Genomic DNA, 23256 nt, shown 5'->3' on the forward strand with positions numbered 1-23256 from the left:
TAAGTGCTGGACCTTCAAAGGAAAGGTATTTATTATGTACAATAATCAAAAAAAAACAAATACATTCTATGCTGGAGTTAAATGCTGAACAGAAGTATATGAAAAGGTACTGTCCCCATTTTTTAATAAAAATATTGTAATTATAAGTACTTAGTGACCCTAGTGTATGGATTATTTGTTTGTATAATTGCTTATTACTTCTACAGGATGTACTCATTTGTTTTTGAAATTTGGTTCTTTTTTTTTCCAAATCGGTATTTTGTTAATAATTTTTTTTTCGCTAATAATTTTTATTTTTTTTGTTTTTATTTTCGGGCAGTAGGGACGATACGTTTAAAATAAATTAAAACTTACTCCGCTATAAAACAATTTTTTCTTTTTGCTTTTAAATTTATAATCAATTTTTTTTTATTATCAGCTAATTAAATCTACCATATATTATTAACCATATTTAAGTAGAAAACTATTGTCTGCACAAGGGGGAAAACAGCTTTTCTTACCTATTTTATTTTGTTCTGTGCTTTTTCTTAAATTATTATTGCTTTGCAACCAGAAGCACATAAGGCATTATGAGACCACTGACAAATGCTCATATTAACATTAGGTCTTTGCATGCCCACTTTAATGAACTTAGGCAGTTAATCTTAGATTCAAATTATGATATTATTGGATTAACTGAGACCTGGCTTAAAAAGTCTTTTGAAATTCCTGGATATAGGCTTTTAAAGTGTGATAGGGATGGTCGGGGCGGAGGTGTCTGCGCTTATGTAAGAAGTGAATTTATTTTTTCGTTAAATAATTCTTCACTTGCAATAGAGCAGCTTTGGTTTAAACTATCGATTGAAGCAAAAAATGTTGTTATAGGGGTTGTGTATAAGCCACCAACTTTTTCATGCATAGAGTTTCTAAATAATTTTGAGAATACTCTGATAAATTTTATTTCAGTACATGATAATATTTATTGTGTTGGAGATTTTAATATAAATCTACTTAACGATGTAATTAAAATTAATGAGTTATTTAATGCATTGGGTTTGACTCAGGTAATTGAGGCACCAACGCGCATAACATCTTCCTCTGCTACATTAATTGACTATGCCTTGACAACAAACAAAGATTCTGTGATAGCTAGTGGAACAACGTCCTGTGATGGAAGTGATCATGAACTTATTTATATAGGGACTGTGTTTTATTCAACTAAAAATACGCCTATTTTTAAGACAACACGCTGTTTCAAAAGTATAAATCTGCGACAGTTTGAACTCTGGAACAATATATATCATTTAACAGATGTTGATCAAAAAATTTCTTTTATAACCGACAACATAGTTGCGTTGCTTAATTTACATGAACTACCTATAAGATTTCGCATTACCAAGCGGTACGCTCCATGGTTGGCTGACGCTGTAAGGGCTATGATGCAGGATAGAGATAAAATGCTAGCAAAGTACAAAAAGAATAAAAGTAAGAAATATGACCGCTCTTGCAATACGTAATGAAAAAAAAGTATATTTTAACTTACAATTAACTGCTACAAAAGATGTTTGGTCTTCAATCAAATTACTTAACCTAAAAAATAAACAAAATAGAAATAATATTCCTAAAAATCTTGAAAATGCTGAAAAAAATAATCAGTTTTTTATCAACTCTGTTCCAAAAATTAATTTAAATAAAAATACTCTAAATTATTATAAAAGTGTTAAAAATTACTTTTTTCAAACGAGTTTTAGGTTTTTGGCCGTGTCGGAGTATCATATTGTAGAGGTTATTAATAACATTAAAACTACTGCCACGGGCATTGATGAAATTAATATGCTTACCATCCGATTATGCCTGCCTTTTCTACTACCTTATATTATCCATGTTATAAACTTCTGTCTCGAAAATTCTATTTTTCCTTCAATGTGGAAAAAAGCGAAAGTTAGCCCTTTACCCAAGACGTTAAATCCTCTTACATTAAGCGATCTAAGGCCAATAAGCATTCTTCCAACGCTATCAAAAATATTAGAAGAAGTAATGGAAATGCAGCTTCAGAAATATGTTAAAAACAACTCAATTTCACCAGTGACACAATCAGGGCTTAGATCAAACCACAGCTGTTGTACGGCATTGACCTCGATAACTGCCTCAATAAACTATCATTACTGGTAATGCTTGACTATAGCAAGGCCTTTGATACTCTCAACCATGATCTTTTAATAAATATTTTGTCATTTATTGGTTTAGGGGAGGGGGCATGCGCGTTGATTGCTAATTATCTTAGAGATAGGTATTAAGCTGTTTCTTATAATGGCGTAGATTCTGGTTTTTTACAGATTTCTTCTGGCGTGCCTCAGAGCTCCATCCTTGGGCCCATCCTTTTTTCAATCTATGTATTAAACATGGCAAAAATATTCATATCATCTAAGCAGCACTATTATGCTGATGATACTCAAATATATTTCTCATTTGAACCAGGTGAAAGTTCCCAAGCAGTGGCTGCCATTAATTATGACCTTGCCAGCATTTACGAGTTTTCTAAAAATCATTACTTACAATTAAATTCTATGAAATCAGCATTTATGCTGTTTGGTGGCAAGGGTAGCCGTAAGAGTTTTTTACAGTATTATAGGGACCTAATTCATATCAATAACGAGCCTATAAAACACGTCGAGCATTGCAAGAGCTTGGGTTTGATTCTGGATAGTGACCTGCGATTCACGCAGCACGTAAATTAATATATTCAAAAAGGATTTTTAAACCTTAAAAATATTTATACACATCGTTACGTTTTAAATAGAAAAACAAAAATTCTACTGTGTGATTCGCTGGTCCTATCACAGCTTAATCATTGCGATGCAGTGTATGGTCCATGCTTGAGAACTGCTGAAGAGAGTAGAATTTAGAAACTCCAACTTACTTAGATTAATATATGGCATAAGAATGCGCAACCCCATTAAACACAAGCTTAAGGAAACCAGGTGGTTGATTATGCACAACAGAAGGATTTTTCACGCATCTTCAATGTTTTTTAAAATAATTAATTTAAGATCTCTAATTTAAAATAGCTGCCAAACTAATACCGAAAACATTTTTAGCTTATATTCTTTAAAAAAATACATTTTTAAGAAAATTACTGCAGGAACAATAAATCATAATTTAGTGGTTGTTTCGTTTTTTTTTAAATTTTTGTACTTTCTTTTCTCTATTCCGATGATGATAAGAAAAACAATTAATGCAATAGACTATATATTATGATATACATACATATAACAGACTGTATCATTTGCTTTGTGTTGTGTTTTGTTTGTGGGGTTTATTTTTGTTTCTTTTTCCTTGTGTAGGCATATTTGCTGTCACATTTTCTTTTTTTGCTGGTTGATGTACTCTTTATAATTGATAGCGTTTATATTATTCCTATTTTGAAACTTAGTATAGTATAGATAATTAGGTTAGATGGAAGAACAGGCATTTAGATATCTGAATCTTTGTGCGCTGAATCTCGTCTTTAAACTATTAACCTTGTAATTATTGTATTTTTTTTTCTAAATAAAAAGACCTTTATTATTATTATTATTATTATTATTATTATTATTATCATTATTATTATTAAAAAGGATGATAAAGATATATAGGGCATTTTTTTTCTCAGGCAATTATTTTCTGCAAAAAAAAAACGTTTTTTAAGAACTATACTCTTGCCCCCCCACCCCCCCACACAATTTACCAGTAAGAATATTTTGTTCAAAAATCATTGTTTTCCGAAATAATATGTATGAATAACAGCTAGTTTTGTCGTTAATATCTAATCTAATAACACAGTTTATTTATTTAAAAATTGATATTATTAAATATACTTATATTAATAAATATTTAATACAAAAACAGTGATATTAGATTGAATATTTTGAACGAAAAATGGTGATTTTTCAAAATAATTTTTTACTGGGCAGATGTTAGGGGTGGGTGGGGGGCAAGGGTTGTGTCGAAGAAAAACAATGTTTTTGCAGTAAATATATAATCAATATCTAATTTAATAACATTGTTTATTTATATTTGATATAATTTTATATATAATTATTTAGTATAAGAAAACAGCGTTATTAGATTGGACAATATGGACAAAAAAACAGTGATTTTTCAAAAAAATTTCATCAAATATTTGTGGTGTAGTAATCGAGTTTAAAAACCAGATACGCAAATCCCGTGTCAATTATGTGAAATGCCGAAATTGTTTTTCTTGTTGTAAATAGAATCGTATATGATATACGTATATTCTACAGTTTAATAAATATACCAAAACCAAAAATTTACTAAAAAATCGTTGAATAAACATATATTAACGATAACGATTGGGGTGACTTAAGTGGTATCACTATTTTTGTTTTTAAATTGGCGAATAGATCGGATCGAGGACTGAACGGCGCGTAATGATTTGCATTCTTTATTCTATCGTGATTACAATTAAAATGAATATTTTTTAAAATTTTTTAATTGTTTGAAGTATCTTAAGACGCTTTAAGCAAAATTTACTAAATTAACAAAAGTCGTTACACTACATTTCTTTATTATTACAACAGTAGATATGTTACAGTAGATTTCTCTACCTCTACTAATCTCTATGGCTGGCAACACTGTCTTGATTTTATAAAAGTACATCGTATGGGTCGGAGGGAGAACTGAATGGTCGGGGAACGGGAATATGAACTTTCTGTTTATTACTTTTTAAATTATTTTCCTTTATTGTATTACTAATTTTTGGAAAAAAATATTTTTGTTAAAAGCTTCTTATTATGCAATACTCTTTATATACTACTTTTATACAATACTACTAATTATAGAATGCAATTTGTAGCAAATACTTTGGATTTTCTGTGAATAGCCACTGCATTTTCTAATATTAAATGGGTGGAATGTAGGACTGAATTGAATTATTTAAAGTAAATATTAATAAAAACGAACTATACAAATGTAATAAATTAAGATAAATCGTGCTTGTTAGCAACACTGAATTACTCTTTCTTAGTAGTTTGAACGTAAGACTGAACAGTTTTAGGTTTATTGCATACGTAATACCTTTTCTCTCTCTCTATCATAATTTTATTCCTAGTTATATTTTTTTTTAAGAATTAAATATAGACAAATTTTTTGGACAAAAACTCATAAAAGTTATCAAATATCAATATAGATATATAGGGCATTGTTTTCTCAGGCAATTATTTTTTGCAAAAAAAAAGTTTTTATGAGCCATACCCTTGCAAGAATTTTTGTTCGAAAATCATTGTTTTCCGAAATAATTCGCCTGAATAACAACTAGTTTCGTCGTTAATATCTAATCTAATAAAACAATTTATTTATTTAAATTTAATATAATTATATATACTTATATTAATAAATATTTAATACAAAAACAGTGCTATTAGATAAAATATTATGAACGAAAAATGGTGATTTTTCAATAGAATTTCTTACTGGGCAAATGTTTGGGGTGGGTGGGGGGGTAAGGGTTGTGTTGATGAAAAACAATGTTTTTGCAGAATATAAATAATCAATATTTAATTTAATAACACTGTCTATTTAAATTTGTTATAATTTTATATACAAGGTGTCCCGTAATTAATTGGACATAGGTTAATGTAGGATACCTGACATAAAAATAAACCGTTTGGGCTCAATATCGCTTAGCAAAATGTTATTGGTTTTCGTTCTACAAGGTGTTAAAACTAATTTTTTATCAAACATTTATTGAAATATTTTGGAATCCACTGGACAGATTAACCTAAAATTTGGCGTACTCTTATTACTTGGCATGAGGAAGACGAATATGATATCTATTTTGCCATTGCCACTAGATGGCGCCACATACAACAACATTGAGTGATTAAAAAGGTCATAACTTTTTTGACCTCCCTGTACGTACATTTGCGAGTGAAAGTATTAAAACAGCATTTAATTCTAGTCAAAAAAGGTATACTTCTTTGATCTCCAAAAAGTAGACCGTTTTCGAAATAACCAATGTAATAAATTAAGATAAATCGTGCTTGATGGCAACGCTGAATTACACTTTCTTATTAGGTCGAACGTAGGACTGAATAGTATTACGTTTATTGCATACGTAATACCTTTTCTCCCTCTACCATAATTTTATTCTAAGTGTTTTTTTCCTAATTTTTGATTTCTTTTTAAAGAATTAAATATAGAACAATTTTTTGGACAAAAAGTCTTATAACTTATCAAAGGATGATATAGATATATAAGACATTTTTTTCTCAGGCAATTATTTTCTGCAAAAAAAAAACGTTTTTTATTAACCATACCCTTGCCCCCCCACCCACCCCACACAACTTACCAGTAAGAATTTTTGTTCAAAAATCATTGTTTTCCGAAATAATACGCATGAATAAAAGCTGGTTCCGCTGTTAATATCTAATATATTAACACAGTTTATTTATTTAAATTTGATATAATTATATATACGTATATAAATAAATATTTAATACAAAAACAGTGCAATTAGATTGAATATTTTGAACGAAAAATGGTGATTTTTCAATAGAATTTCTTACAGGAAAAATGTTTAGGGTGGGTGGGGGGTTAAGGGTTTTGTTGATGAAAAACAATGTTTTTGCAGTAAATATATAATCAATATCTAATTTAATAACATTGTTTATTTAAATTTAATATAATTTTATATACAAATATTTAGTATAAAAACAGCGTTATTCGATTGGATAATATGGACAAAAAAACAGTAATTTTTCAAAAAACATTTCATCAAATATTTGAGGTGTAGTAATCGAGCTTAAAAACTAGATACGCAAATCCCATGTCATTTTTGTAAAATGCCGAAATTTTCTCCTTGTTGTAAACAGAATCGTATATGATATACGTAGATTCTACAGTTTAATAAAGATACTTTGACCATATACGGTTGATAAATATACCAAAACCAAAAATTTACTAAAAAATCGTTGAATAAACAAATTATTAAGGATAATAATATATTATGTTGGGGTGTTGCTTGGGGTGACTTAAGTGGTAACACTATCTTTATTTTTCCTAATTAAATTGGCAAATTAGTCGGACCGAGGACTGAACATAGAAAGAGTAAAACATGCCTACAATACCTCAAAAAAAAAATATTTTTCCTGCGTGTACACCTACAAATTACCATTAGGTACCACAGCATCCCATAAATTACCACGAGATTTCATTATAAAAACGAGCATTATTGTTAGTCCATCTACGTTTGCATAGGCACGCATATGTTGTTCACTGCTCAATTATATTTAATAAAATATGACGGTAAAATCCCCTGAATTAAATTTACGGATATAAAAGTGACAGTCAAGGGAGAAAATACTGATCTTCCATGCAGTTTGTCTGAGACAATTTTTTTCAATATTCGCGTTTTTGACGAAATTTCGCATTAAATTTTGTCAATATATAGGAGAGTATAATGACTGTCAGTAACCTGCAGATAGAGTCTTGAATTATTGTTATGGTATAATCTCTGAATCTAGTTGCAGTTAAATGTTTTGCCAAGGATATCGTCAATCTATTCCTAGGTAAACTTGACAATAGCCACTGCTCATGTAATAGTAGTACCTCTAAAAGCGAATTGAAGGTGTATCAATGTCAATTCTGGTATATGGCCTAAAAAACCTTAAACAGCTTATCGAAGCATCAAATTTACTTTAAATTAGTTGCAGTTTTTTCCTTTAAACTCAAGTTGCTGCCAAATAATTCAATATACCCAATATAGGAAAAAGCCGTATCGAAAACTTTATCGCGATACTTTATCTATGATTTATCGTCGGTTCCTTGAGACTATTTCGTCGTCAATTCACATAGCTGCTGCAGCGGTAACAGTCGATATCGCTGAAATTTATAGTGAGTGTGCCTGATGTCTATAAACCATAAAATTTATGAGAGAGAGAGAGAGAGAGGCCGAACTTGCTTGGGGAGAGGCAGTAAGTGGTAATTACGTGTTTAAAATAGTTAATAGAAAATAAACCTTCAGATAAAAATGTGCTTTGTGCTTATTTAAAGTGTAAGTTTATTTCCTTTGGTCTTCGTTCCAGGCCTTCTGTGTTACTTTTTCCAAAAAATTTAAGGAGGTTTACATTAATTACCTTAATAGTATTGACTGAGCGCAATTTTGACAAATCAATGTACAGAGATGATCAGTTTTTCGAACATTATTACAGAGAATCCATGCAATGAGTTTGATTCATTAGTTAATATACAAATGCATTGGTACTTCGTCTTCCTCTTTCTCTTCTTCCTTATCCTCGTGTTCGTCTCAGTCTTACCAGACACCCAATTTATTTATTTTTTAAGTCTATTTATTTTCTTCCTTTTTTATGGTTCTGTAACACTCCTTATCCTCTTCTGTCAGCTTTCAAACATTTAAATCCTAAAATCAGCGACACAACTGTTATTACTAATCTTAGGGTAAACCATTGCCCTTTAGTGTTTTAGGATTTGATAAAGTATTAGGCAGAATAATGGCAACATGCGACTAGATATACACATGAAGCTGACGAATGAGTTTGGGACTGCTGTTTAACAAAATTTGTTGTAACTTTTTTGTTATTGTAGCTAGAAAAATGATTTAAATGGCATTCGCTAAAGAAAAGTCAAGGAATTATTTTGTGTCTTAATGAATTTTTCGAGAAACTTGTAGTTTTTGAGATATCCTTAAAAGTTGGATTTGACGAATGAGTCTGTGACTGCTACTTAACAAAATTTATTGTAACTTTTTTGATATTATAGTTAGAAACGTGTTTTAAAAAGCATTCGCTAGCAAAAAGTCAAGGGACTATTTTATGTCTTAATGAATTTTTCCAAAAACTTATAGTTTTTGAGATATCTTTAAAAGTTGGATTTGACGAATGAGTTTGTGACTGCTACTTAACAAAATTTGTTGTAACTTTTTGACTATTATAGATAAAACAATGATTTAAAAAGTATTCGCCAAAAAAGAATTAAGGGATTATTTTATGTCTCTATAATTTTTTTGAGAAATTTGTAGTTTTTGAGATATCTTGAAAAGTTGGACCCGACGAATGAGTTTGTGACTACTGCTTAACAAAATCTATTGTAACTTTTTTGCTATTATAGGTAAATAAGTGCTTTAAAAAGCATTCGCTTACAAAATGTTAAGAGATTATTTTGTGTTATTATGAATTTTTTCAGAAACTTATAGTTTATGAGATATCTTCAAAAGTTGGATCCGACGAATAAGTTTGTGACTGCGGCTTAAGAAAATTCGTTGTAACTTTTTGATTATTATAGATAAAAAAATTATTTAAAAAGTTTTCGCTAACAAAGAATCAAGGGATTATTTCATGTCTCTACAATTTTTTCGAAAAATCTGTAGTTTTTGAGATATCTTCAAAAGTCGGACCCGACGAATGAGTTTGTGACTACTGCTTAACAAAATCTATTGTAACTTTTTTGCTATTATAGTTCAACAAGTGCTTTAAAAAGCATTCGCTAACAAAAAGTCAATGAATTATTTTGTATCTTAATGAATTTTTCGAGAAATTAGTAGTTTTTGAGATATCTTCAAAAGTTGGATCCGACGAATGAGTTTGTGACTGCTGCTTAACAAAATTTGTTGTAACTTTTTGGTTATTATTGATACAAAAATAGTTTAAAAAGTATTTGCTAACAAAGAATTAAGGGATTATTTTATGTTTCTATAATTTTTTCGAGAAATTTGTAGTTTTTAAGATATCTTCAAAAGTTGGACCCGATGAATGCGTCTGTAACTGTTGGTTAACAAAATTTGTTGTAACTTTTTGACTATTATAGATAAAACAATGATTTAAAAAGTATTTGCTTTCAAAGAATCAAGGGATTATTTCATGTCTCTACAATTTTTTCGAGAAAAATTTAGTTTTTGAGATATCTTTAAAAGTTGGACTCGACGAATGCGTTTCTGACTGCTGGTTAACAAAATTTGTTGTAACTTTTTGACTATTATAGATAAAACAATGATTTAAAAAGTATTCGCTAACAAAAAATCAATGAATTATTTTATGTCTCAACAATTTTTTCGAAAAATGGTAGTTTTTCAGATATCTTCAAAAGTTGGACCCGACGAATGAGTCTGTGACTGTTGCCTAATAAAATGTATTGTTACTTTTTTGCTATTATAGCTAAACTAGTGCTTTAAAAAGCATTTGCTAACAAAAGTCCAAGGGCTTATTTTGTGCCTTTATAAATTTTTCGAGAAACTTGTAGTTTTTGAGACATCTTGAAAAGTTAGACCCGACGAATGAATTTGTGACTACTGCTTAACAAAATCTATTGTAACTTTTTTGCTATTATAGTTAGAAAGGTATTTTAAAAAACATTCGCTAACAAAAGATTAAAGGACTATTTTGTGTCTTAATAAATTTTTCCAGAAACTTGTAGTTTATAAAATATCTTTAAAAGTTGGACCCGACGAATGACTTTCCGACTGCTGGTTAACAAAATTTGTTGTAACTTTTTGACCATTATAGATAAAACAATAATTTGAAAAGTAATTGCTAACAAAGAGTCAATAGATTATTTTATGTCTCTACAATTTTTTCGAAAAAATTGTAGTTTTAGAGATATCTTCAAAAGTTGGACCCGACGAATGAGTTTGTGACTACTGGTTAACAAAATCTATTGTAACTTTTTTGCTATTATAGTTAATCAAGTGCTTTAAAAAGCATTTGCTAACAAAAAGTCAAGGGATTATTTTGTGTCTTAATGAATTTTTTCAGAAACTTATAGTTTATGAGATATCTTCAAAAGTTGGATCCGACGAATGAGTTTGTGACTGCTGCTTAACAAAATTTGTTGTAACTTTTTGGTTATTATTGATACAAAAATAATTTAAAAAGTATTTGCTAATAAAGAATTAAGGGATTATTTCATGTCTCTATAATTTTATCGAGAAGTCTGTAGTTTTTGAGATATTTTTAAAAGTTGGACCTGCTGAATGAGTTTGTGACTGCTGCCTAGCAAAATCTATTGTAACTTTTTTGCTATTATACTTAAAAAAGTGTTTTGAAAAGCATTCGCTAACAAAAAGTCAAGGGATTATTTTGTGTCTTCATAAATTTTTTGAGAAAATTGTGGTTTTTGAGATATCTGCAAAAGTTTGACCCGACGAACAACCTTGGGACTGATCCGTAAGAAATTTTGTTGTAACTTTTTTATTATTGAAGGTAGAAAAGTCATTCAAAGAGCCTTTGGTAACGAAATATTAAGGAGTTATTTTGTTTTCTTATGAATTTTTTTTAAACTTGTAGTTCTTGAGATATCTTTAAAAGTTAGACTGGACGAATGAGTTTATGATTGCTCCCTAATAAAATGTATTGAAATTTTTCCGCTATTGTAGCTAGAAAAGTGATTTAAATGGTATTCGCTAGAAAAGAGTCAATGGACTAATTTAAGTTTTTAGGAAATTTAAGATTTTGCAATAACAAATCTAAGACATCAGGTCCTAATGTCAGTAAGAAAGCAGCGATAACAACCACAATAAAAATGTGACTTACGTCTTTCTCACAGTGGACGAACTTTCATATTTGACTAAAACACGCAAGACGTTATTTGGCCTGACCTGTATACTGACTATGAATTAATAAATTAATGCAGAAATTGCCAAGATGTGCCAAGACATTCTAAGAAGAGCGAACTATTGCAAGTCAAACGTTATCCAATGATTAATGTTATTTTAAAAAGTAACTCGCCCAATAAGTTGAAACAAACTTAGTGCGAAAAAAACTGTATTTTCCGCTCACTTTAACCTAAAAAAGCGCCAGTTTCCACTGCTACGTGCAAACGTTATCCCTTCCGTAAAAGCACTTTAACTTCTAAAATTAATTAACCCCAAAGCAAGTGTGTAACGTTCAAGAACTTTACCACTGAATGACTTCCACTCTCCGCTCTTTCCTGTAGAAGTTCCCCCGTGTCGTTTGATTTATATGCTAAAATTTACGAGGGCATCGTTTCGCATTAGACTCAATTCACATTCGAAAAATTTAATCATTTTTAGTTAAGGAAAGTTGCAAACTCCAACGAGTACAAAGGGAATGTTTTAGATTTCCACTTAGTTTTAGTGGTGCAACTTTCACGATTTGCTTCGGTATATAAATTCCATTTTAACTAAGCTGGTCTAAGCATAATTGAAAAGCTGCACTAGTTAATATGTAGTTTAGATTTTTCCAAATTAAATAATTCTTCTGAGGGAATTTTTTCAGTTTGTGCAGACCTATACCTAAACAAGGAACATTGTCAAATTAACAGTAGTAATATTTGTTAACGTGAAACTTTCTGGCAGGAAAACATGTTAAGGAACTAAATCTACTTAATTTTCAAGCAGGAAATTTGAAACATCTCGTTTTCTCCCTTGAACGCCTCGCGCCATCTTGTGAGAGACGCGAAACGGTGGCTTAGTAGGAGTCTTCACCGCTAGGAGGCGAGGTTTATTATTGGCGCGTGATTTAAATTGAAATAAACAGTAGGAATTAAATACCATATAAATAAATGTTTCTAGTAGTGTGTACATGTGTAAATCAATCCACTACAGTATGTCGATTGAACTAATTGGCCTATAATGACTAGGTTGTCTTAAGAAGTCTTCACTTGAGTTGGGTAGCGATGCAATTTTTTTAGTGTAAAATTAATTGATACCTCTGTAACTTATAGGCTTATAATTTTATTAATAATAAAAGAGACCCTCCATTTCAGGTGTGTGAAAGATGCACGACGTACAAGAGACCTCAAAAGGACCTATTTAGATCCGAATCGAGTATAGAGATACGCGTGTTCTCCTCCCATTTCCACAACGGACGCATTACTTTAAAGTGCGTAGCGCAAATCGGTGACTTATATCAACAAGATACGGAAATTACTTTTAACAACGTTAAAGACCCCGTCCCGGCTCGAGGTAAGTTTTTCCCTGTTCTTTTTATCGCTCAATTTTTTTCTTCCCCGAGTTTATAATGCCGCAAAAAGTATGATAAAGCCCTTTAATTTACTCCGGGATTTAGGACAAATTTTACTGTAGTAATTTTTTTTTAGCTTCGAAATTTTATGAAATTAAGAAAATTTTTTATCTAAAGGTATTTCGGTCGAGGATAAATTGACTTCTCGAAGGGTAAACTTCGTTTTAATTAAAACATTTTGAAAATTCTTTGTGTGGGATCCTTAAGGAGATCGTCAGCACGAGCAAATGGTTTCAAAAAGTAAATTACTTTAGTTAGGCGTTTCTGTGGACGCCATCTAGCGGGCTCACAGTTACCATAATTTTAGGTTAGGGTCTTAATAAGTAATTGCATGATGAGTATTACGAAGTATATGCATGTTTTCAATAACCATAACCAGTACAAAAATATTCATTTTCCCTATTGTTTCTGCTACTTATGCAGTGGCGCCATCTAAAAGTCATCACGTTCAAAACGTTTATTAAGGTCACTAGAACAGACTGTGGGGTTTTCACTTTCGTACCTAAGCGCCATCTAGCAGTTGGATTAAAGTATCTCTATAGAGGTAAGAACTGTGCATTTCCGGACCCATGTTTATAGAAACTTTTTCTCATATTTCTTAACAAGGAATCACCCATTGAAATATCTCCGTCTATTTCTCGAACACCCTGTATAGACTTCCTTGTATAATGAGAGCAATATTACGTAAAAACAATATTTTTTTAAAGCAGCAGAGGGCGTTAAAGAGGCATGAATGACGTAAAAAGTCTAGACTAAAGAGTCGGTAAGCAAATGTTCACTTTTTGAATTTCTACCGTACCTCACTCCTCCCTCTTGTCCTCAGTTGCATTAAAAAAATTATCTGATGCATGGATTTTAGTGATTTTTTTATTGGAGCATTCCAAAGAAACTTCTGCAGCAAAAATTAGGCAAAACCGAGCCCTAGAGGTGGAGTTATGACGCAAGTTAACTGAAATTGTCCCTTTTCGTTGGACATAGTTACGTGGGTTACAAAAACTTGGATAAAAACGTTTCTAATGCATAAAATTTAGTGAATTTTTATTGGGAAGTTAGAAACATTTCAAGGAAACTTTTAAAACAAAAATGAAGAAAATCGGAGCATTAGAAGTAGGTACATGGCAATGCCTGTAATAGTAAAAGTTTTATTCATGATTTTGTAGGTGGCGTTCTAATCTGAGAGAAACGTCTTGGGTTTCTTAGTCTATAATTCTCATTCTAACGGTCCTATTTGCTTCGTTTTCCTTCTCTAAGATAAAATGCTACAACTTTCTTCTATTGATATATTGAGGTTATTAAAATTACTTATATCAATAAGGCATCGTCTGCTTTATTATTACCTATGCCATCATTTCCTAGGAAAAGGGTATTGGATGTTTTACTAGTCAGAAACAGACTTTTTCTTCAAAAATCTGGAAAATATTGACTTCACCTATATCTTGAAGTAAGTAACTATAATCAGAAGAACCTTCAGCTTATAAAAATAAATTTATTTAGTAGCAATTGTCTACCATATTTCATGCCCCACTAACGTCCTTAACAACCTTTTAGGCTACAGAGACTTTAATCCATGTTTTACAGAAAAAACCGTTAGATGGCGTTTGCGTTGTAAGTGCCATCTAAGTAAGCGACAAGCTACGGTTCTTAATAAGCATTATGAAGAATGGCTCTTAGATGGCGGAAATAAGGGCAAAAGCGAGTATTTTCGCACTGGTTATGGAATAAAGCATTTTTCTAGCACTTGCGATATGATTGGAAGATAAAGTATTGTAGAAAGGTGTGATTTACCACTCGTGTACCTTTATAACTCACGTATACGCATCAGAAATCAATATGTGAAAAGTTCAAAAAAATATAAAAAAAGCTTCGTTCCATTATGTCTGCATTCGCATTAGGTACCAGAGCATCCCATAAATTAATTCCGTTTAAGTGTGTTGTTAATTAAATAGTTTTGTACCATCTATAGTGCGCATCCTGAATATCCGTGCAGCCAGTATTTACCCCAAAATACCGGTTATTCATGCGGTTTATCTGAGACAATTTTTTGGACTTTGGCATCTAGAAGGCCACCTACAAAATCTTGAATAAAACTTTAACTACTGTGAGGAATGCAATGAAATTTGCCGTAAAATTAAAGAAGGATCTTATGATCATTTTAAAACAAAAATGAAGCAAATCGGACTGCTAGAATGGTAATTATAGATCAAGAAACCTAAACGTTCCTTAACTAAACTCATTGAGTAAATTGTACTGTACTTTTGGTCACACATCAATGTTTTTCCCATGTTGAGTCAATAATTACACTAAGCCGTTACTCCACTTCTAATACTCCGATTTGCATTATTTTTGCTTTAAAATTTTCCTTGGAATATTTTTAACCTTCCTTAGAAAAATGAATATTATCCATGCATCAGAACCTTTTTTATCCAAAGTTTTGGAAACCACGTAACCGTCATTACTCCACTTATTTCTTCACTCTCATTTTTGCTCGTGCTTCGGCATAAGTAGCTGTCCCGCCATCTAATCATCATCCTTCAAAACGTGAATTAAGGTCAGTAGATCTAACCATAGCATGTTTGGTTTTCTACCCTATATAGTACTCATGCTTAATTATGCAGTCTGTCATTTTGCAATACTGGTCAACCATACGGTTTATCTGATAAATCCTTAATAATTTACTAATAAATCCTGAATTTTCATCTCAATATTAAAACGAAGAACACACAACCGAGATTTTCCTAAGATAATTCCGTCATCATTTCGTAGCGATTTCCACAGCGACACAAACAAACTAATTAGATATTCCGAAATATAAATAGCGTCGTCTCCGATACTGCGAGACCTTCGCTGCTGCTCTCCAAATGCTTATTATAACTTCGGGCATTGAAACCCAATATCAAAAGTTTCAGTTATATAAACAAAGTTTCTATAAGAAAACAGAAAACTGATCTGCTGTTCAATACTTAGGGCGCTACGAGGCATGTGCCCCCCGTGATATTAAACTTTTTAGGAAATCGAGAAAATGTCGTTTTTAAGATTTGATTTATGTACAGTTTTATGTGTATGCAATTTTCTTTGAAGTGTTTTGCCTTTACTTTACTTTGCGTTTTCGATTAATAGTGAATTGGCAGTTGTTTCCACTTTTCTTTTACTATTTCATATTTAAATTTAGATGACCTAAAAGACTATTGATGCTCTTAATTTATTCCCAACCGTTTTACACTTTATTCAATCACTTCTGATGCAAAATTGGAAGATAGTATAGTCTACACCCCTGGAAAATTCCTTGATATATATCCATTGATTTCCGCACTTTATTGACCAGGCCGGTATACCATATTTAAAGTATTAGCAGTGAATGATGATTCAGAAAATGGCTGATTTTGATCATATAGACATGTATACTATATTTCTCCATGTCTAAGTATAGTGTGTTAAGGTTATACGAAAGACATGAAATATTGAAAACATCTTGTCGGACTTGCATTGTCTTATTTATTTAATGTAACACGACGTTTCGGTTGGTAAGTATCTCCAACCGTAAACTGTTTACACTTGATAACGGTTGGAGATACTTACCAACCGAAACGTCGTGTTACATTAAATAAATAAGACAATGCAAGTCCGACAAGATGTTTTCACTGTACCATTGTCTACCACCTTCAAAAACACATGAAATATTATTCCGACAGTCTGGTAAATGTGAAAAGTTGTTTAAAATGTCTGTACGTCGTATTCCAAAAGCCTGGAATGGAATTAAATATGATTCCCAATGCCTGAAAAATATACAAATTAATAGACGATAAGTAAAAAAAGTGAATAGCATTCAATTCACTATTTAAAAAAAAAATATTTAGTATAAAAACTGTAGGAGAAAAAACAAACCAATGCCTAGAAATAACAGAAAATTAATTTTAAAAATGAATGAAAGGCATAAAAAATATAGCAGAAGTCTGGAAAATATGCAAAGTTATTTAAAATACTTAGAAGTCGTATATTAAAATTCTGGAAGAAAAAATAGAAATTAATACCTACCCTAAAATTATTGCCTGGAAAATATACAAATTAGTAGAAAAGCCTGGAATTCACAATTTTTTTTTATTTATTTACAATAAAAACTCTAGGGAACAAACAAATGGCTGAAAAGTAGAAAAACGGTAATTTTAATTCCTGGAAAAACGTGAAGAAAATAACGTAGAATGCCGGTCCTGGAATCCGGGACTGGCCGCCTAAATTTCCAGATCTAAGTAGCTCAGATTATTTTCTGTCGGTAAAATCTCAGAGAGTCCAGGAACTTAAATTCACCAATGCTGTTTGGAAAAATTATAAAAAATGACACCAACCCTCTGGAAAAAATTTATTTTTATTCCAGGGGCTTGAAGTCAAAGAACAATTTTCTAAAACTAAGAAAGATTCCCAAACTAAGTGGTAAAAATGAAAATTGATTTAGGAACTTGAAAGATATGAAAACCTACTTTCAAGTACCTGAAAACCTGGTAAAAATGACCCAAATTGCGTCAAATATATAAAAATTTATTCCGGGTAATTGAAGACTATGAAAAATCAATTTAACTGCTGAAAAGCTAAGCAAAATGACCCCAATAACCTGGAATAAAGGAATAATTATTCAAGGAATGTGAGCATATGAAAAACCACTTTAACTACTTCCAAGGAAAAATTAACCCCAGCTACCTGGAATAAATAAAAAATATTCTAGAAACTTCAGACACATGAAAACCCATTTCAACTGCCTGAAAACTGGGGTAAAATAATCCAAAGTGCCTAAAATAAATGAAAGTTTACTCCAGAAACCTAAAGCATATGAAAAATCACTTTAACTACTTGAAAACCTAGCAAAATTTACTCCAACTGCCTGAAATATTCGTCGTATTTCAAAAGCCTGGAATGGAATTAAATATGATTTCTAATGCCTGAAAAATAAACAAATTAATAGATAATAAGTAAAAAAAGTTATTAACTTTAATATAACTATTAAAAAAAATATTCAGTATAAAAACTGTAGGACAAAAAACAAACCAATGCCTAGAAATAACAGAAAATTAATTTTAAAAATGACTGAAAGGCATAAAAAATTTAGCAAAAGTCTGGAAAATATGCAAAGTTATTTAAAATGCCTAAAAGTAGTATTTTGAAAATCTGGAAAAAAAGAATAGAAAATAATTCGTATCCTAAAATTATTGCCTGGAAAATATACAAATTAGTAGAAAAGCCTGGAATTCACTATTTTTTTTTAAATTTATTTACAATAAAAACTGTAGGGAAAAAACACATGCCTGGACAGGAGAACACTTGGCTGGACACTGGAAAAAACAGTAATTTTAATTTCTGCAAAAACGTGAAGTGCCTGCCCTGGAATCCGGGACTGGCCGCCTAGATTTCCCGATCTAAGTGGCTCAGATAATTTTCTATAGGATATACGTTCAGAGAGTCCAGAAACTTAAAACACCAATGCAAATGCTTTTAAAAATGAGTAAAAATGACAACAACTTTCTGGAAAAAAATGAATTTTTATTCCAGGAGCTTGAGACCAAAGAACAATTTCCAAAAGTAGCAGGAAAACTAAGAAAGATTACCCAAACTAAGTGGTAAATATAAAAATTTATCTAGTAACTTGAAACATATGAAAACTTAATTTTAAGTGCCTGAAAACCTGGTAAAAATGACCCAAATTGCGCCAAAAATATAAACATTTATTCCAGGTAGTTGAAGATCATGAAAAACCAATTTAACTGCTTATAAAGCTAGGAAAAATGGCCCCAAGCACCTGGAATAAAGGAATAATTATTCTAAGAATTTGAGGATATAAAAAGCAACTTTAACTGCTTGGAAACCTAGAAAAATTAACCCCAACTGCCTGGAATAAATAAAAAAATATTCTAGGAACTTGAAACGCATGAAAACCCACTTCAACTGCCTGAAAACTGGGGGAAAATGACCCAAACTGCCTAAAGTAAATGAGTGTTTATTCCAGGAACTTAAAGTATATGAAAAACCACTTTAACTGCTTGAAAACCTAGAAAAATTGACCACAACTGCCTGGAATAAATAAAAAGATATTCTAGGAACTTGAGACACATGAAAACTTTCTTTAACTGCCTAAAAACTGGAGGAAAATGACCCAAACTGCCTAAATTAAATGAGAGTATATTACAGGAACTTAAAGCATATGAAAAACCAATTCAACTACTTAAAAACCAAGGAAAATTAACCCCAACTGCCTGGAATAAATAAAAAAATATTGTAGGAACTTGAGACACATGAAAACCCACTTCAACTGCTTGAAAATTGAGGGAAAATGACTCAAAGTGCTTAAAGTAAATGGCAGTTTATTCCAGGAGCTTAAAGCATATAAAAAACCACTTAAACTACTTAAAAACCAAGGAATGTTAAGCCCAACTGCCTGGAATAAATGAAAAAATATTTTAGGAACTTGAGACACATGAAAAACCACTTCAACTGCTTGAAAACTGGACGAAGATGACCCAAACTACCTAAATTAAATGAGAGTATATTTCAGCAACTTAAAATATATCAAAAGTCAACTACAACTGCTTGAAAACTTGGGAATAAAGTCCCCAACTGCCTGAAATAAACGAAAAAATATTCCAGGAACTTAAGACACATGAAAACCCACTTCAGAAACCTGGAAAACTAAGAAGAATAGCTTTAACTGTCTAGAATAATTAGCAATTTATTCTAGGAACTTGAAACACGTGAAAACTTACTTCAACTACATGGAAACCTGTAAAAAAAGACCCCAGCTGCCTAAAATAAATTAAAAATTTTTTAGGGAACTTGAGATGCATGAAAACGCACTTTGAGTGCCTGAAAAACTGAGCAAAATGAGCTAAACTGCCTGGAATAAATAACAGTTTATTCTAAGAACTTGACACACATGAAAACATATTTTAGTTGCCTAGAAAAATGAGAAATAAGAAAATTTATTCCAGGGGCTTGAAGAACATAGAAAACCATTTTAACTACCTGCAAAACTGGGAAAAATAACGGAACTACCTGGAATAAATAAATTTTTATTCTATAAACTTAAATCGTATGAAAACCTGTTTCAACAACTTGGAAACCTTTAAAAAATAAACCCAAATTGCCTGAAATAAGTGAAAAATTATTTAAGGAACTTGGGATGCATGAAAACCCACTTTGACTGCCTGGAAAACTGAGCAAAATAACCTAAACTGCCTGGAAATAATGACAGTTTATTATAGACACCTAAAAACCCACTTCAGAAACCTGGAAAGCTAAGAAAAACGACTTTAACTGCCCGGAATAAATAATAATTTATTTTAGAAACTTGAAACTTAGTTCATTTGCCTGGAAAACTAAGAAAAAAAAATCAAATTGCGTAAAATAATTAAAAAATTTTTCCAGGAACTTCAGACACATAAAAACCAACCCAACCCACTTTAACTTTCTAGAAAACTAGAAAAAATTTCCTCAAGCACCTGGAATAATTGAAAAATTATTCTAGGAGCTTAATAGACATAAAAACTCACTTTTACTGCCTGAAAACTGGGGGAATATAACCCAAAATGTCTAAAATAAATGGCAGTTTATTCCAGGAACTTGAGGCATATTAAAAACCACTTCAACTGTCTGAAAAACTGAAGAAAATAACGAAAACCGCCTAAAATAAATGAGAGTTTATTCCAAAAACTTAAAGCATATAAAAAACTACTTTAACTACTTAAAAACCTAGCAAAATTTACCCCAACTGCCTGGAATAAATAAAAAAATATTCTAGGAACTTGAGAAACATGAAAACTCACTTCAGAAACCTGAAAAACTAAGAAGAATAACTCCAACTGTCTGGAATAAATAGCAATTTCTTCTAGGAAGTTGAAACACATGAAAACTTACTTTAAGTAATTGGGAACCTGTAAAAAAAATACCCGAACTGCCTGAAATAAATTGAAAATTATTTAGGGAACTTGAGGTGCATGAAAACCTACTTTGAGTACCTGGAAAACTGAGAAAAATGACCCAAACTGCCTGGAATAAATAGCTATTTATTCTACGAACTTAAAACACATAAAAACGTACTTCAACTACACGGAAACCTGTGAAAAAAGACCCCAACTGCCTGAAATAAATTAAAAATTATTTAGGGAACTTGAGATGCATGAAAATCCACTTTGAGTGCCTGAAAAACAAAGCAAAATGACCTAAACTGCCTGGAATAAATGACAGTTTATTTTAAGAACTGGAAACACATGAAAACATATTTTAGTTGCCTGGAAAAATGAGAAATAAGAAAATTTATTCCAGGAGCTTGAAGAACATAGAATACCATTTTAACTACCTGAAAAACTAGGAAAAATAACGGAACTACTTGAAATACATAAAAATTTATTTTGTAAACTTACAAGATACGAAAAACCATTTCAAAAAGATCCTAACTGCCTAAAATAAATGAAAAATAATTAAAGGAACTTGGGATATGTAAGAACCCGGTTTAACTGCCTAGAAAATTGGGTAAAATAACCTAAACTGCCTGGAAATAATGATAGTTTATTCTAGGAACTTAAAACACCTAAAAACTCAATTGAGGAACCTGGAAACCTAAGAAGAATGACTTTAACTGCTTGGAATAAATGATAATTTATTTTAGAAATTTGGAGCCTAGTTCACACGGAAAACTAGAGAAAAAAAATGAAATTGCGTGAAATAATTAAAAAAATATTCCAGGAACTTCAGACACAGACATAAGAACTAACCAAACCCAGTTTTCTAACTTTTTAGAAAACTGGAAAAAATTACCTTAAGTACCTGGAATAAATGAAAAATTATTCTAGGAACTTAATAAACTGCCTGGAAAATTCGGAAAAATTACCTCAACTTCCTGGAATAAATGAAGAATTATTCTAAATGCTTAAGACCAATGAAAAATCACTGCAGTTACTGTGAAACGTGGAAAAAAATACCCATAATGCCTAAACAGATAAAAAAAATTCCAAAAACTTGAAAGATATGAAAAATCGTATTAACTACTTGAAAAACTGCTTGGAATTTTTTTTAAAAATCATGTACATTATGCATAAAAAATTTGTCTGGAAAATTATTCAATAAATTTTTAACTAATATAAACATGCTAATCGTGCACATTAAAGTTATGCATAAAAAGCAGCTTTAAAACAGTTATTACAACTACTTAACAAAATTTCCCACGAGATTTATTATATGCTAATTATGTACATTAAAGTTATGCATAGAAAACCTAAACAAACAAAGTAATAAATTAAAAACGCCTTTCAGGGAGTTGAAGCATTAATTTTTTTTTAAAGGATACTTCAACTGCCTGGACGAAATAAAAAAATATTTTCTTTTATAGATAGTTAGTTTTATTGCAATTATCTTTTCCACACATTTGTATAATTACATTGAAAATTGATATAAAGGTTTATGATTACTTTAGAAAAGCACGACATTTTCTTGTGATTTCCTCAAAAAAAAATTGAGCGTCTAAAATGAGTCATAAAAGTGTTATTTCGTAATTTTTTTCTCAATCCAACTAGATAGATTTAATCATTTATGAGACTTAAATTTTACTCCAAAAATTAATTATTTCCTCCCTTTTAACTATGACCAAACCAAGATCTTAATAAATAGATTTTTATACAATTGGTACAAAAAATTGGGTATTTTCCATCTAGCTTGGACTGACCTAAATAAATGAATTCTTTTCTTATAATACCGAGATTGAAAAATATTTGTTTCGAAAGTTCATTAGTAGTTAAGAGTAATAAATTCGTTTCTTTCATTTCAGTAACGCAAACCTCTGTGAGCTGTAGATTGGGACAATTAACCGCTTCGTTATGGCTATTGACAATGTGGCTTTTCTTTCGTAATTTCGGGTAAATGATTTATTGACTTTATATTTATATTTTTTTTTACTTTGTCCTAGTTTTATTGTGAATATTTTTTAAGAGAGTTTGAATAGCTTTAATGTTTGTACAATACATAACTTAGAGAACAAAGAAAACGTCTGTAATCTGTAACAATAAAGTTATTATTATTTCAGTATGGATTTTTTGTAGTGTCCCTGTGTGTGTCATATTTTTTAAAAAAATAATAATAACGTAACTGATGAATGAATATAAAAATTTTCCTTATGTTTATAAAAGAAAATTTGAAGAGAAAAAACAGAAACCAAAAAAAATGTGTCAGACACAAAAAGTATTTTAGTAGTATTGCCAAAAAAATCTGAATGTTTGAGTGTATTTAACTCTTGAATATTGAACTGTAGAAT

General features: G+C 30.7%; 1 protein-coding gene across 1 annotated transcript in view; it reads left to right on the forward strand.

Annotated features, from left to right (window-relative positions):
• LOC126745567 (uncharacterized) overlaps positions 1-23027 on the forward strand; it is a 151590-nt gene extending 128563 nt beyond the window's left edge. Inside the window, exons 5-6 of the mRNA XM_050453461.1 lie at positions 12718-12916; positions 22774-23027. Of these exons, the coding sequence (XP_050309418.1) occupies positions 12718-12916; positions 22774-22865 (291 nt within the window). The 3' untranslated portion in view covers positions 22866-23027. The remainder of the gene's footprint in view (positions 1-12717; positions 12917-22773) is intronic.
• The last annotated feature ends 229 nt before the right edge of the window (positions 23028-23256 follow it).

Source organism: Anthonomus grandis, chromosome 16, assembly GCF_022605725.1.
Source record: "Anthonomus grandis grandis chromosome 16, icAntGran1.3, whole genome shotgun sequence".
NCBI classification, from domain to species: domain Eukaryota; kingdom Metazoa; phylum Arthropoda; class Insecta; order Coleoptera; family Curculionidae; genus Anthonomus; species Anthonomus grandis.